Consider the following 16,861-nt stretch of genomic DNA (forward strand, 5'->3'; position numbering starts at 1 on the left):
AAATGGCGAGCCGAGCTTTCCGTTCGCCTGAAGGTAAACCTTATAATGATCGCCTATAAAACGTAGAAACACCATCCGTCACCTTGAATTACAAAGTAATGTCTGTTATTTCACTGAGACATGAGATGGTAAGTTTTATTGTGTCCAACAGTTACACTGGCTACAATGTACATGCTTGCCTACGTTATTAATTAATGAAGAATTTTTATTTTATATTTATTTGTTTTGACTTATTTAGTATTTCTAGTCTTCAATACAATTTAATTTTAAACTTTTCAGGACAATTGCTGTCATATTATACCATATATTACCTGTATAATTATAGTCTGAGATCTTAGAAAAACAGTCGAAATTATTTGTCTGTTACTCCAAGATAACCAAGCGAATTCACAAACTGAAATAGTTAGCATTAAGTTGTACATATGTATCAGTTAAACTTAATGTCTAGAAGGATTCGTAACTTTGGCATTGACCAGCTCCCCTATTCTATATAGATTGCGCGTAGACTGAAAGCCAGAAATCGCTAATTGGCCAGATTAGGTTCGTGGTTATATCTACGGGCGTTTTCAATAAACGATTCCAATCTTAATCTTTGATTCGATGTCCATCACCATCACCCGCATCTCATAGCAAGGCTAAGGTACAGTCAAGCTGCTGTTAACCGAGAAAATTGAAGGTTATGTATCACCAAACAGATTCGTAGAGGCTACATCAATACAATCGTGTAGTTTGCGTCGGTGACGTAGTTATCTTACGGTACGACTGCAGTACTGAGGTGTTGGGTTTGATCCCCGGGTTAGCCAAAGCGATATTGGGTTTTTCTACTCAGTATCACCCCGAAGTCTAGATTTTCTTCCCGGTATGGTGATAGGCTTGCCCTTATCACATCGCGGCACCTGTTAAGCCTACGTAGATTTCAAAATAACCATGTCTGTATAATCATTATAAGTCTATTTACTATTAAACAAAGGTGAAAAATTGTTTATACGGCACTTAATAAAAGCTGAAGATGTTGTGTCTTACAGTAAGAAGCACTAATAAATATAACTGCTATTTGAATTCCGAAATTATTTTACTAATAAGAAGCATCATACTCGTGTGTTAATAGACTAATGTTAGAAACAGAAGCGAGTTAATTAAAAAAAATAAAATAAAAAGAACTATCAATCGCCACGGAAATACTTTCGCCAATAATTCACCATCCAACCGATCGCTACGACTGTTCACGACCGACTATCTCGGTCTGTCAAACGCTCAGTCTTTCTATAAGAAAGACAAATACCCTCACAACATTTTTTTATTCTAACATTAATTTAGGTTACAGAGAGCCGGGGGTATAAGCTAGTTTTTAATACGACACATTTTCATGATGTTATTAAAAAATAAAAAATAAAATAAAAATGCTTTATTCATCACGTAGGCGAACATAGTTGCACTTATGATAAGTCAAGGTACATGAGAATATTCAATTATTACTTAATTATATATTAGCTTATATAAACAAAGACAATAAAATAAATGAAAAATATACTTAGTAAACAAAGAAGCCAGCTCGGGCTGGCAGGGAAGAAGAAATAAAATTATGTATTTGCTATAATTCCCCGCATAATATAACTTACACAGACTACAGCTTGATTAGTGACGTCCAGGGTTAAATGAAACCATAACCTTTCTAATAAAGCATAAATGCCACGCACAGCTGCACCATAATAAAAATATGTTGCGCGAACCTTGGCGGACATAATGTGCAAACTTACCCACAGAATTTCCTAGGAAATGAAATACGAAAGAAAAATGGCCGACGAAGCCAAGCCACTTCCTCACTGGTCGTACTATCAAGATTTACTCTGCAGTAATGCACTTTATCTGGGCAGGAGACAAACGATATGCTCGCACCTTCTTACTGTATCTCCCTCGCTTGTGTCCCTTGGTAATGAATTATTTTAAAATATCACTTTTGTTAGAGGCAAAAATCTGTGTTAACTTTCTTAATATTCTTGTTAATAGAGTCCAAACTGGTGTTGAGTCCAATAACACGTGTTGGCATAATATAAAAATAAAAGTCAAGTTACATCAAAATAATCATGTTTAGTACAAAAAACGTAAATTGGCTGATATTTAGTATCCAATTCTTTATAAACGGTTAACAACCAACTAACAAACTTCGTTCTGACGAGTGAAGATTTGCTTTTTACGGTCGTTCGTAAGTATCCATTAAATCAAACCGACAATATTCTAGCGACTACTTCGATAGCGTAGTTATAATTACGGTAAAAGTGTAATATTGACGTCTCGGAATCCCATAGTCAGGCAAATGGAATTTAGGTTTTCAGCTCAGTATCAGACCTTTGTCCGGAATTTGTACCCGATGTTGTTATACGCTCACCTCTTATTATATAGTGGCACGGAATACACATAGTGGCATGTGGTTACCTGTTACATCTCTGCTTACTCCTTCGGGGATAAAAGACGTGAATGAACCCCCCCCCCCCCCCTTGTGTTTGTGTTTATTATTACGTAGTACTGTTCAGTATTGCGTGGTATTATGTTCATTAAAAGGCAAATGCGTTCCAGAAATCAAATGTCGTGCAAATGTCAAAGCGAAACTACTAAATAATTAATAACATACATTAATAACACTGATTTCAAACAATACGAATAATTATACGAATTACGACGAACGATACATTCAAAATAACATACAATTGCAAATTAATATAAAACAACATTTATTAGTACAATTCATCAGTTGAGTGGAAGTATAGGTCATTGTAGATTTGTAGCTAGCGTGACTGTCTATTTGAGTTGAGAGGTTAAAATCGTATGTGAGGGTGATAATGATGGTATAATATAAGAACAAAACACAGTAGTCTATAATTGATGGATTTAGAGCCTGTTTTACAATGCCTGAGTATATGCTAATACTAATATAGGCCGACCAAATTCAAAAGTCAAGTTCCCAAATAAATAGTTAACAAAAGTGGGTATTCGGCATTAAGTGTCTTATGAATTAACCTGCGGATATCATTTGTTAGAAAATTATGAAACAGGTCCTTAATATGCTTGTAATAAGATATATTTTATATTTCCCGGATAGTAACTACCGTAGATATGGTGTTAAAACCCGCCATAGTGGCCCATGTAAGTGTGTCACGTTTCGGTATCAGCATGTGTTTATCTGCATATTGTGTTGACTGCCGAGGTGTAACCATCTCTCGTCAGTTGATATTCTGTTGGACACCTCTCCACTTACCATCAGGTGCAATGAGGTCACTATGACGTGCTTGGTTAACAAAAAAATAATAATTTTCATTAATTTATTGTAGCTAACTTTTGCTCGCATTGCCCATGAGTCTTCCTGGAATAAAAGTAATCAGTCCAAGATATAGCATATATTACTGACAATACAAGATACACATTTTATAAAAAAAAAGACAAATAATACTTCCTATATTAATATTACACCTGCAAACAACCTCTACTTCTGAAACGCGTTCATGAATAAATTACATCGAATAAACATAGGAACATTGCCTGATAGCATCAATATCATACGGATAAGTATTTGCAAGGGCTTTCTACCGAAGGCCCGACGAGCGTGGAAAAGGTTACTTCCACATCAAATAGGTGCCATGAGAATTTGTTCAAGAAAACATTTGAGACGGTCAATGATTCAAAAACATTTCTAGTTCTAGTAATGCTACATACGGTCGCGCCCTTTCTTCTATATAATATAGTATGTGTAAACGAACATAGTTCTGGCTAAGTTTTTAATCAGTGTTACTACAAGACATAATAAGATTTAACATCTCATGTCTCAGGATGGGGAGTGCAGTGGAATACAAAATAATGTTCAGTAATTCAAGATGTTAGATGATGTTTCTACTGTTTATAAACTGTCGTATCGCTTATAATCAGGCGAACGGCAAGCTAGTCTCGTCATTCAAAGCAACAGAAAAAAATCTTATTATTGCCGTTGCTGATGTAAGCATAGATTTAGTAATATTATAGAACTTAAACTGAAGTATTTTGCACGACTGAATGATAATTGCTTGCCTGATACAACTTTCTTCAGAATTTGAATAACAAAGTACTGAATCCTAATAAACAACGTTCATCACCTTGATGGTGCTTCTTAAATATGCTAGAATAATAATTACAACCCAGGCTACAATTCTTCAAAAAGTAATACGAGTGTTTGTACACTGCTGCTTCAAAGGAGAAATAGATAAAATAGTAATTTCAAACAGAAGCTTATAGATGAGCCCTACCTTAGTACCACACAAAAATAGTTAATGAAAAACGTAACCTTCAACTACACAAAAATACTTAAGTAGAATATTCTATTGAAGCCCAGTTCCATTAAGATGATGAAAACGTCGGAGGTAAAGTGGCTCTTCATAAAACACTGCAACGCCTGTTGATTTAGCCGGAGAATGCCTCGAACCTACGTCATCCCGTAATCGACAATTGATGCGAAGGACACTACTACGTGCTGGTCGTTGTAAGATCTTTTTCGTTCAGATTCCTAGTTTATTGCGTGTTTTAAAAGATATTACTATAATGTGACAAATATTACTAAATATACATTGCACCTTATGTTTAAGTATAGATACAATGTCATTAGTGTGAATATCCTTTACTTCTTCAGTGTATTGAGTCCGATCGATCGTAGTAAATTTCACTTTCGATCTAAAAGTACGTTCACATCCGCGATCCAAGTTGCAGGAACAAAGAAACCACATGTTACAATACTTAGTTAAATAGATTAACCCCATTTCACATTGCAACCACGTGCGAGTTACGTACTTGCTGCGTTATCGTGTTTTATGCTTGACTTTACACCTTACCATCTACTACATACAGTCGATTATTGTTTTAATTTAAACGCAGATTTTATCTCCAAGAGGTAAATTGTTAAGGAGACTGTACGTTATTATGGATCGGAACATTAGAGTTTATTTCCACTGGTGGGGAATGACTAGGCGTGTCTGACTTACAAACTTGAGTAAGCGAAAATAGAATTTAAATGTGAGTAAGTTAAGTACAAATTTGTTATGAAAAGTTGGGAGCTAGAGGTAAACAATAGCAATTTTGAGGAAACGCATTTAATGGAGGGTGGAGTGCGTTATTATGGCCTTAAAATTCCACCGCATTGTGTTAAAGTAATACTTTAAGGTCAACGAGGTCTGGTTGACGTACACTTAAAGTTGGTGCTCGAGTAAGAACGCGAGCTGGGAATGGTAACTTCTAAATGGGAATTCAACGTAGATTTCCGAGACTGGACCGAAATTCAATAGGTCCCGCTTGTCGTAACTCTTCTGTGTAAATATTTAACGCCTTTTCCAGAGTTTGAAAATAAAGGAGACTTTAATGTAGTATTGTAATAAGATGCACGATAAAGTTATTTGTTGAGTTTACCTTCACATCTTGACAGTGAATTCATTTATTAAAATAGTTTACACTCAATTTAAAGGCTCCTAACTGCAAAAGAAGTTAAGTATACATCCACGGTTAGTTTTGATAAAATTTCGGGCAAAAATAATTTATAGCATTCGCAAGAAAATAAAAGACTTTTGGATCGTGGAAAAATTGTTTGTTCTCTGGGGATATCAAATAAAATTTATGAGGCGGACGAAATTAATGAAAACACATATTCTTTATAACTGCGGGAGACAGGAGCGTGTTGATTAATACCTTTGTTGACAAGACGAGCATTTGAAATTCTTACAAAATAATATTTTTGAAATAGTTAATAATTTATGAATAATGCAGGATGTGCTGGAAATCTACATATCTAAGAATCTTCTGAAAGAATTGCGAAGGTTCTGAAGTCTATCAAGATTACGTGAACTTGGTAAACAAAAAGTCATGAATAGAGAAGACCCGTTCCTGGAAGTAGAATATAATACGGGGCTGATATTGTCACAACGCCCAGTAACTAAATAATACAATACATAACCATTCCGTGTTCACTGAGAAGGAAAGCGATTTTAATTAGTCAACGTAATTATTTTATGCAGTAATATGGGCACTAATGGCACCAAATTCATCATTATTGTCCGATAATGATTAGCTCAACGGACCGCATGATCAATCATCGCCGGCCATGATTTTGAGTCGCTAACTTTGACAAATGGTCGAAATTATCATAGGTTAGGTTTGGATTGCGGTTCCATCCACACAGCTATTATATAGCTCACCTGAGAGTAATTGGAGTGGGGTTCAATAAAATATTAACTGACAAGAGATGATTACCCTTCGACAGTCAACACAATTATGCCGGCCCGGATGATCCCGGAACGCAACACACTAACGTGAGAAACTATAGCGGGACTTCTAAAAAAGTAGTGTTTTTAATAAGCGCCGCGTCTGCCTAAGTCTGTTTGATAGCATTGTCTAACACTGCATTGCCTTCGTCGCCGAGATGTAACTCACTTATGAACATCCACGTGGGTTAACTACCATAGACAATCTCTTCATGACTATCAAAACTTTATGCCATTTCTCAGTAAGTTAAATAAATAGACTTCGTCTGTTCCAGAGGCGTTTTTTGGTTGGCATTCCTCTGAAAGTATCGTTATTAGCGACCTTAACGACACTTTTCTTGCAATGCCTAATATACAAACCTTCTTATATTCAAAGAGCACTATGACTAAGAGCAACGATAGACAAGACAGTGCTACCCATCTAAACGGACTCGCATACGATAGACTTAACCAGTATTCCAAATAGCAATATATCGGAACATTGCATTACCTTCGACAAAGGACACTGAACAGTAAACTAGTTTCAGAGGCGAGATCGAGTTTCTACCGCCATTGTGTCTTCGAAAATCTAAGTTAATGATTAGATTATCCATATTCGAATTGGCAACTGTTGATTATTATATTAGTTATATTATATCGAAAAATACTTCGAGCAAGCTGTTTGTTTAAAGATCACAAGCATCCATTCCCTATTAACCATCGTTTTTCAAAACCAGCAACACGTCCATGAGTGTTCTGATAAGGGGAGATATTTGATTCTTACTAGACCTACACTATAAAACGACTGACTCAAAAATGAGCTCTGGTATTCCTTTGAACCATGATTATGCTCATCAGTAATGTTAGATAATTTGTGTATTAATCTTATTAGCTACAATGTCCTTCAAATATCTAGGTTATTAAACCACGAAGACGATTTCTAACATCTTTTGTGTGGTAGGTTGCGTGGTGTAGGTCGTAGGGCAGGATGAATGATCCAAGCACTTTCCCCGGTGCGTCATCAAGAATACCATTTTCTATAGATCTGCGCTTCTTCAGTGCTCGGCAAAAACAGACCATTTGAGTTAAGATCTCTTCCTAATGTAACTGCTATTGTATAGTCGGGTATAAAAGTAAAACGAATTCAATTTCACATCATCTATGCATGTTAAATTGAATACAAATATTCACTTTTCTTAAAAGTATAAAATAAAGTAAACCCTTGGTAGATTATTTTAGTGAAGAAAAGGAAGTAGTTGCTCAGAACACAAGTTTATATTTAGACCATTTGAAGCGACTGCCTCGGTGGCGTTGTTGTATTACAGTACGACTGTAGTGCTGAGGTTTCGGGTTCGATACCCGGGCTTTCTACTCAGTACCAGCCCGAAGTCGAAATAGTTATCCCATATGGCAATAGCCTCGCCCCCATCGCATCATGGGACGGAATACACATTGCATAAAGTGTATGCACTAGTCTTTGCCTACCCTTTCGAGGATAAAAGACGTGGGTGTGTATGCGATTTGAAATAAACAACTTTATTTAACATCACTGAATTGATAAAAATAAACATCGAGACGTATCAAGGAGTTTAAGAATAGTTCTCTACAAACAAATATCACATATATCTAGGAATATTTTACGAGGTTTATAGAGTTGCATAACGATACGTCACCACTGTGACCTCTAAAAGCTTATGTGTGTACGCACCGGGTTGAGTAATTGAATGATACATTACCGGGACATAAACATGACACGAGAATACAGAGTACTTTCAGATTGATATACGATTATCGGTTTTTATAAATCTGGTACGTGGTTAATAGTGAAACTGGTGAGATTTAGGTTCGATTTCCGGCTGCACCATCATTTTTACAAAGCTGTCGGTTCAATGAATACTTAACCCATAACGAATTTTTAGACACTGTCTACTATAAATGCAAGGCTTTACAACAAATTTTAGACCCCGTTAATTTATTGTCATGATATTTTCTAAATACTTCTAAATCCATATTAATATTATAAATGTGAAGGCAACTCTATCTGCTAACGCTTACGGCAAAATTTTGGAACCGTTAAAATTTAATACCAAGCACGCATGGTTCATATGAAAGCATGTAGGTGGTCCCTATCTTGGAAAAGTACATAGTATGCCTTTTATAATAAAAAGCGGTGATAGCATAATTGGTTGTGGAACGGACTGCCGAGGGGAATGCCCACAGGTTCAAAACCCAAGGGCACACACATACGACTTTTCTAAAATTATGTATGAATTCTTTGTGAATTATCGCTTTCTTTGACGGTGAGGGAAAACAACGTGAGGAAACCTGTATACTTGAGAAGTTCTCTGTAGGAATTTTAAGGATGTGTGAAGTCTGCCAATCCGCACTAGGCCAGCGTGGTGGACTAAGGCCTAATCCCTCTCAGTAATAGAGGCGGCCCGTGCTCAGCAGCTACAGCCAAACAAAAAAGGTATTTCCCGCAGAATCATTCTGTCTCTTTTTACAAATTGAATAATTTATATTTTTTCTCACATAATAGTATATAGCGTCTTACAATGTCTACGTACCTTACTATCCGTTCTATATCTTGCAGCTCCTTCTTATGAAAATGAAGCTAAATTTCCCTACGTGTATACGTCTTAACACCGACCCTACCCTGAGCTCCACGTGCTTTACATGTGAAAACAGAATTCATGCTAGTTACAAAGCGTATAACCGAGTTTGACTTCTGTCGCTGAAGTGGTATAAAGGCTGGGCAGTCGTTTTAGGGCAAAGGATAAACGCGGCTTTTACCCACACGATTATATGAATACATATTTACTGAGGTCGGGGCTGCTATTCTGAAAATTTGAGGCGAGGGCTTCGTAGAGACAATATAGCGAAACTGAGAATGCCGTTATCTGATATATTATTTTTATTAACAGTAGTTATGCCTTACTACCGAAGAAACAGCGGCGATAGCGTAGTTGGGTGTGGAACGGACTGCCAAGACGAATGTCCGCAGGTTCAAATCCCGAGGGCACACACCTCTGACTTTTCTAAAATCATGTGTGTATTCTTTGTGAATTTATCGTTCGCTTTAACTGTGAAGGAAAACACCGTGAGGAAACCTGCACATCTGAGAAGTTCTCTATAGGATTTTCGAGGGTGTGTGAAGTCTACCAATCCGCACTAGGCCAGCGTGGTTGACTAAGGCCTAATCCCTCTCAGTAGTAGAGGAGGCCCGTGCTCGGCAGTGGGCAAGTATATAATACGGGGCTGATATTATTTTTTTATTTAGTTATGCCTTATTAGTAGTGATTAAAAAGCATCTGACGAAGTATTTAACTAGAGTCGCTAAAATTATTTCGACATATACATATTATAAAGCAAAGTCCCCTTTTCGGTCTGTGTATGTTATCGATTTTCTCTATATCTACTAAACAGATTTTGATTATATTTAGTATGGAGATAGTTTAAGACTATGGAAAGGTTATAGGCTACTTTCCATCCCGGGAAAATATATAGCGGGACTTTTATCCCGGAAAATCCGTCACGCGGGCGAAGCCGTAAACAAAAGCTAGTTTGGTAATAAAAAAAATGCTCGTAGTGCGATATATTTCGATTGATTTTCAAACATCACTTTTAAGTTATTGTTACGAAGGCAAAATATTAATAAAAATTATGTTACTTATAAGTATATACGAGTATATACATATATATGGTGATAGAAACATAGTAAAAATGTTCTATTCAGTCTACATGAATGAGAGTTCTATTATAACTGGTCTAATTCCGCATTCTATTCCGCCGTCATATTTTTTGTCGGTTTGTCCGTCACAGATTGGATTTGTAAGCCAGCGCCGGTGACCTATAAATATAGAATACATACGTAATCTCATATATTTTAACCTTATAGTTAGAGGTGTAACTATTCTACTCACGTCTTGTCGAGCATATTCGTCCCATGATCTGATAGGAAGTAAACCTATGGTCATTTCGGGCACTAAGCTTAACCTTGAGCAACTCGGAAGCGGATATTTTAACAAAAAAAATAGATAACTATTTTATTGCGTGATCGGGATTCGAACGCAAGTCCTCACGATAAGCACCGCAAGACTACTTCTACTAAAGTGAAGTAATGAATATTTATAACCACGTTAAAATGTTAGATAGATCTACAAGTTTTGCGCAGAGTAAAATCTAATCTTTAGTTTACAAATAGATTTTCGTTCCCGGAAAAACACTTTTCTTGAAATAAAATTACTTTTATATCAAAAATAACTCCAAACAGGCGGCCTCGCGGGCAATGTTAGTATGTCTTAAGGTCTATAAACCTTTTAAAACCTTAGGTAATTTACAGCGCATTACATTTCATTTCACCAAAATAACGCGATTACAAGATAAGCATATTACAAAATTACAAGAGAATTAGAGTATGTAAACAAAAGGCGGAAGGGCAGAAAGGTCCGCGGCCAAGTCCCGGAAGAAGTGCCGGGGCGACCCGGCTCATTGGCCCGGGAAAGGTCAGGGGAACGGAGTATACCGTGGCTAGACTTGGTGAAATTTTGAAAGCAGCCATGATTGTAAATTGCACTTTTCTTAATTAAAGGGCTTCAAAGTAACACGTTTATCAATAATCGCATCTTTTTATCGCTAGCTTTTGCTCGCGGCTTCGCTTGCGTGAAATAGTGTTAAGGAATACTGTGTTACTATATTTATGTACTAGGTACTATGTCCTTCCCAAGGTCTCAAACTATGTCTATAATAAAAATCATCGAAATCTGTTCCGCAATCCCGTTCAGACAGGCACGCTCAACAGATGCGATGGGCAAATTTGTTTTATAATATATTTTTTAGAACTTTTAAAGGGGAACAACACCGTCATACAATTTGTTGCGTAACTTTAACCGTTTACGCAGAGCGCGCAATGGAGGCTTTCAAAAGGAATAAATTTTCCCCGTTTTTGCATCATTTTTCATTGATGCCCCACTCTTATTGGGCACAGCGTGATGTTATATAGCCAATAGCTTCTCGATAAATGGGCTAACACTAAAATATTTTTTCAATTCGACCAGTAGTTCCTGAGATTAGCGCATTCAAACAAACTATTTAGCTTTTTATGTAAGGATAACGTAGAATATAAGCAGCGATTAAAAAGCAAGGCTTAACAACAAACTCGTATGTTTGTAAAGGGATAAATATTAATTCATTGCACTCAACATTTAACTATATTTGTTTGTTATAAAGCAAATTGTTATCCGAAATTGTATTTTAAACACTATTTCGGTTTAATGCTGTATTTAATATTATTAAGCGTAACAAAAGCGATTGTTAGAACTAAAACATTTGTTAGTAGGAAATGGCTAAGGGAATCATTTTTAATACTAAAACATCTTAACGACACAATACAAAAAAATACTATACATATCTAATGTTCATAAGTTAACTTGTGGCTCGTGGTCCGTCCGTGAGAAACATGTTTTCAAAAATAAGAGTCCCAATGTGGGTATTCCGGGGTTAATATTATCTATCATTATGCAAATGCGAAAGAAACTCTGCCTTTAATTTTTTTATTGCTTTGAATGACGTAACGAGCTTGCCGTTTGCCTGATAGTAAGCGATACGACCGCCCATAAACAGTACAAACACCATCCAACACCTTGAATTACGAAGTATTGTTTGGTATTCCACTGCACTCGCCATCCTCAGACATGAGATGTAAAGTCTTATTATGTCCAGCAGTTACATTGGCTACAACGCTATTCAAAACGGAACACAACATTGACTACACACTGCTGCTTGAGGCAGAAATAGCATTGCATTGACCCACCCACTCGGATTCCTACGTATGAACAAAATGTTTGTTAACATATTTTTAATTAAAAATAAATAACCTCTCAAGTCCATGAGTTAACCTACATAAACACATTTAACATTATCTAACTGAGAGCTATGCCTATCTCAAACACAGATTTAATATCTATGTCGCAGGGTGATGATCGTATATTGCTAAGGAGGTCATCGTCTCTTAATTTTGTATGATAATACTTCTATAATGATTCCTTATGTTTACGCAAATGTTAGACATTTAAATTAAACTATTTTACGGATTTTATCGCGGTTTTAATATTTTACTTTCTGCCGACGTTTCGAAGACTTTGCAGCCTTCATGGTCACGGGGGGGACTGGAGTTTTCTTCATCCGCAAAGTCAAATATAGTGCAGGCTTCGAAACGTCGGGGGAAAAGTAAAATATTAAAACGGCGATAAAATCCGAAATATAGTTTAATTTTAATAATACTTCTATTTATAAACAGTCGCATATTATATTGGCAAAGCGAATTGCTCGTCTTCTCATTCGATTGTATAAAAAAAGTTAACATTCCGTATTATGCTGAATCACAAAGCGACTGAATTAACAATAGCTGATGCCAAATCCCGACTCAAGATTCAGTCACTAGTGCTTCTCAAAGTCGTCTGCGAGAATTACGGGAAATTGAATATTTATTGTCAGGAATTCCCGGGAAACGGAAAGGGATTGTCTCAAATAATCAATTGTCCTGAAGTCTTCCGTCCCGGGTTCGACACCCGAGTCGTGTAAAGTGAGTCGGTGTTCCGATCGGTATGAGCCTCGGGATTATCATTAATGTCTGATATGTGTCTGATATGAAGATAGGTTTGCCCGTTATCCCAACATGGGAAGGAAAACATACTGATGAATATCTATTATTAGATTACCCTCCAGTATAATCCTTGATAAAAATAAAATCTCATACATAAAGTCAATTCTCATCAGCAGAAAAATTCTCACAGCGTCACAGGTTAATAAAAACTGTTTTGCATAACTGCATCCTACATCCATTTGCACCTGCACGGACTTCAAAGTGTTTATTAAGATTTTTAATAGTGTTTCAAGATTTAAATTAAGTGAGAGAAAGGAAATAATTTTCATTCTGTCTCAGTTCCTTGTACGTATAATTAGTAGTAAAGTTTTCTGAGTTCCTTTGACTAAGTTGCTTGGCGTATTATAATCTAGTTATCAATTTAGAGAATTCCAGAACAAGATTATACTATTCATATTTAAACTTGAATAATATATTTAAATATTTCTACTATTCAATATATTTATTTGGCTTAGATTCTAGAAAAGTACACAGATGTATATTTAAACAATTAACGAACTTTCATGCATATGGAACTACAAGCAAAAGTTAAGCATTTATACGGCTTGGGAAAATAATATTCGAATCGAAGCGAAAGCAGAACCATGAGTTGTTAGGAACGAACATACTACAATAGATTTTATTTAAACGTGATTACACGTCCATCGGCGGAGCTGCGATGCGGTCAGTGAGTCGTCAGTCACTGTTCACATAAAATGACGTCGTGACAGCGCCCGCCGACGTTTCCACACGTCAGTGGGACTAAAGCTTGAGATAATTATTCCACGCGAAGCTACGACGTTTCGGTTATTACTTATTATATTATTATACCTTTTATTTTAAAAATTGGAATTAAAGTTTATTATAAAAATTTAAAAAAACACATCAAATCAAATTCAAATAAATAATACTATTAGTTTTTCTAGCAGAAAAATGCCCATTTAAATATATTTACCAGACATAAAAATACTTATGACATTGCATTTATAAACTTAAAATATCGGTAAATATGAATGTCAGTTTTATAAATTCTACCTCAATTCGTGAAACGGTCCCTTGAGTATTTTCAGTGTGAAAAGAGTAAACGCAAAAGATCTTTTCAGTGACATTCAAAGGGGGAAGAATAAAGAAATATGTTTAGAACAGCTTTTAACAGTCTTTACCAATGTAGAGCTCAAATTCATTGAGTATGTGGCCGTGTGTTTTCTTTGGCAATTCTTCTAATATATTCAATAGAACCTTCTATTATGATCACGTATATTTCTTTTAGCACTTAGAATATTAACTATTTGATTCCCATTATCTCATGTCGACGTATATCGACGTTCTATGGTTTATATACTCGCGTGGAACTCAAATTATTATAGAGAATGCAATGTTGTTTTAAGTTATTAACTATATTCTCGTTACGCCCGTGGACGTCCGGCCGCACTGGACTATTTTGCATAGATTTATTCACTTTGTACGGCTTCTACCTTACTATGATAACCGCGACGTGCCCATTCATTGGAGGTTTTCTATTAGTACTCATACCTATCCCGTAAATTATCTAAATGGAAGAAACATTTTTAACATCAAAAACATAAAGAATACTGTAAATAATTACGAGGCGGTCCTTTCAATCTATATTTCTAGTCAACACAACACCCCTAGATGAAAATCGAACGAAACAATGAGCTTTTGTTTTTGTACTCAAATGCACTTTAATAAAAATCAATAGTGGCGGCTTACACCGTGAGATAATAATAAAAAAACACTTACTTGGCTTGTCAAGATCGCTTATAAACTCTTCAGTCTCAACGTAGCATTGTATCCCGGCCGCCAGAACGATAACCAACCACGGAAAGTGTTTCATATCCAAAATCCAAGCACATTTGTATCTAAAAACCATTTTGAGTAGCACTAAAAGTAATTACATTATTTTTCAATATGTCGTAACAGATAACAAACGTTTTTTTTACAAAATAATAATTATTTGTTCAATACAAAGAACCACAACCTATAACAACACAGTTTAGTTATTTGTTATAAACAATTTTAAACACAATAGTCCTCAACGATCCGAGACACAAAAACACGTGCTGAAATGGTAAACAAATCGTGGAATTTGTCAGGGGAACGCTACGCGTGACGGACGTGCGTACGTCTCAACGCCGCGGGCAACACTGATCGAAAACCGATAGACACGCGGGGCAATTGTTCAAAACGTGTAAGTTTCAAATTTCGAAAATGGATCTAGCTGGCTATGGATATCTAGATGTCAAATTCGAAATTCAAAGTTCAGCGCAACAGATGCAGCGAAGTCGCGGAGGCGCGAAAATGCGGATAGAGAACCGCGTCTAAGATTTTTGATGCTCGCACGGATTTCTTTTTTTTACATTTTTGTGTATTACCAGAATCAAGGCATGTTTCACAATGTTAAAATACTCTTAATGCTCTGGTTAGATTTAGATGCGTATAATACAGATTTTTTAACTGGGAATCATAACTTGTTTACTTATTATTAATTATATTTTTTTTTGCGGGCATGATTTACAATCAGACCTTTGTATTTTTTTTTCTTTTAAATTAATATATTTGGTAACTAGTATTTATTCAAATTTACATTTCACATATTTTTATTTTTTTCCGTATTAAGATGGTTTCTAGACGGGTTCTTTTAAAATTTGCGCATACAAAGTAAAATTAAGTTGTTTAAATCCAAAATTTAAATTATTCGACTCCAATTTTTTTAGTAAATTTTATAAAGAATGTACTCACGACAAAATGACCTTTACAAACGTTTGACATTTCTACCGTCGATGAGTTTTACTTTTAAATACACAACTAAGTTATCGTACTATGTTCAAAATATTTATACTAAAATGATTTTAGATGTGATCCAAAAGCTATATGAAAAACATAATTCGAATTTATTATCAAAAGTGCTTTAAAATGGTAAATAATTTCATTCTCCAAACTCAATTCCCAGGTTTGGAATAAAAGCTGAATTTTAACTAGACGCTTATTGCTGTGAAGTTTAGTTTTAAAGTTGTAAAATTATAATTCGACGACTTAACGTCTTGTCTGTTTAAGTTGGGGAGTTTTTAATTTCGACACTGACTGGCAATGCGCGTAATTTATTTGTGGGAGTGTAAACGATTTATATTATACACGATTATACTACGCTGGAAGAACTGTTATATTTTTATAAATCGTATTCTCTGATCAACATAATGTTTACGATTATTAAACCGTATAATTATGGCAACATGCATCAACACAATTAAACTACTTTACCATCAGGATGTCTTTTGCCGGAATTGAACAACTTTGAATTGAGTCTGAGTCACCAAAAATGTGAATGGTATCGTCGAGTCTCGATCTGACTCGGGAAGCATGCAGCATACCATAATATATCTAATGGGTAATGGTCAAATGTATGAAATAATATCATGTTGTAGAATCTCAACTGCGACTCGCTTGAGATTGCAGTCGCCATAGCTTGAGTATATTTTAAACACTTTTATTAGTGGTGGCAGGTCTCTAATATGTGAGAGTCCGCCTGGATAAATACCAACGCAATGTCTATTTCTGCCGCCAAGCAGCAGTGTGTAGTCACTGTTGTGTTCTGGTTTGAAGGACTTTGTAGCCAGTGTAACTTTGGACATAATAAGATATAACATCTCATGTCTCAAGATGGCGAGCGCAATGGAATACCAAATAATACTTTAATGTAATTCAAGGTGTTGGATGATGTGATACTGTTTATGGGCGGACGTATAACTTACCATCAGACAAACGTCAAACTCGTCTCGTCATTCGAAGCATTTTTTTTAAATATATTATTTGAGCGAGGATTTAACATAATTAATAATTCCTTCAGATGGCGCTTTATTAACCCTTTCACATTCGAGCATATTACTAAAAGAATATTATAGTACGTAGTCATTAAGAGTAATATTATTTCCATGTAGCTTAAGCTTCCCTC

At 35.7% G+C, this 16,861-nt stretch overlaps 1 protein-coding gene across 1 annotated transcript in view; it reads right to left on the reverse strand.

The window, feature by feature from the left end:
• LOC115445495 (nephrin) overlaps positions 1-15,065 on the reverse strand; it is a 173,209-nt gene extending 158,144 nt beyond the window's left edge. Inside the window, exon 1 of the mRNA XM_037438239.1 lies at positions 14,653-15,065. Within this exon, the coding sequence (XP_037294136.1) occupies positions 14,653-14,782 (130 nt within the window). The 5' untranslated portion in view covers positions 14,783-15,065. The remainder of the gene's footprint in view (positions 1-14,652) is intronic.
• Between the last annotated feature and the right edge of the window lie 1,796 nt (positions 15,066-16,861).

This window comes from Manduca sexta, chromosome 13 (assembly GCF_014839805.1).
Source record: "Manduca sexta isolate Smith_Timp_Sample1 chromosome 13, JHU_Msex_v1.0, whole genome shotgun sequence".
In the NCBI taxonomy this organism is placed as follows: domain Eukaryota; kingdom Metazoa; phylum Arthropoda; class Insecta; order Lepidoptera; family Sphingidae; genus Manduca; species Manduca sexta.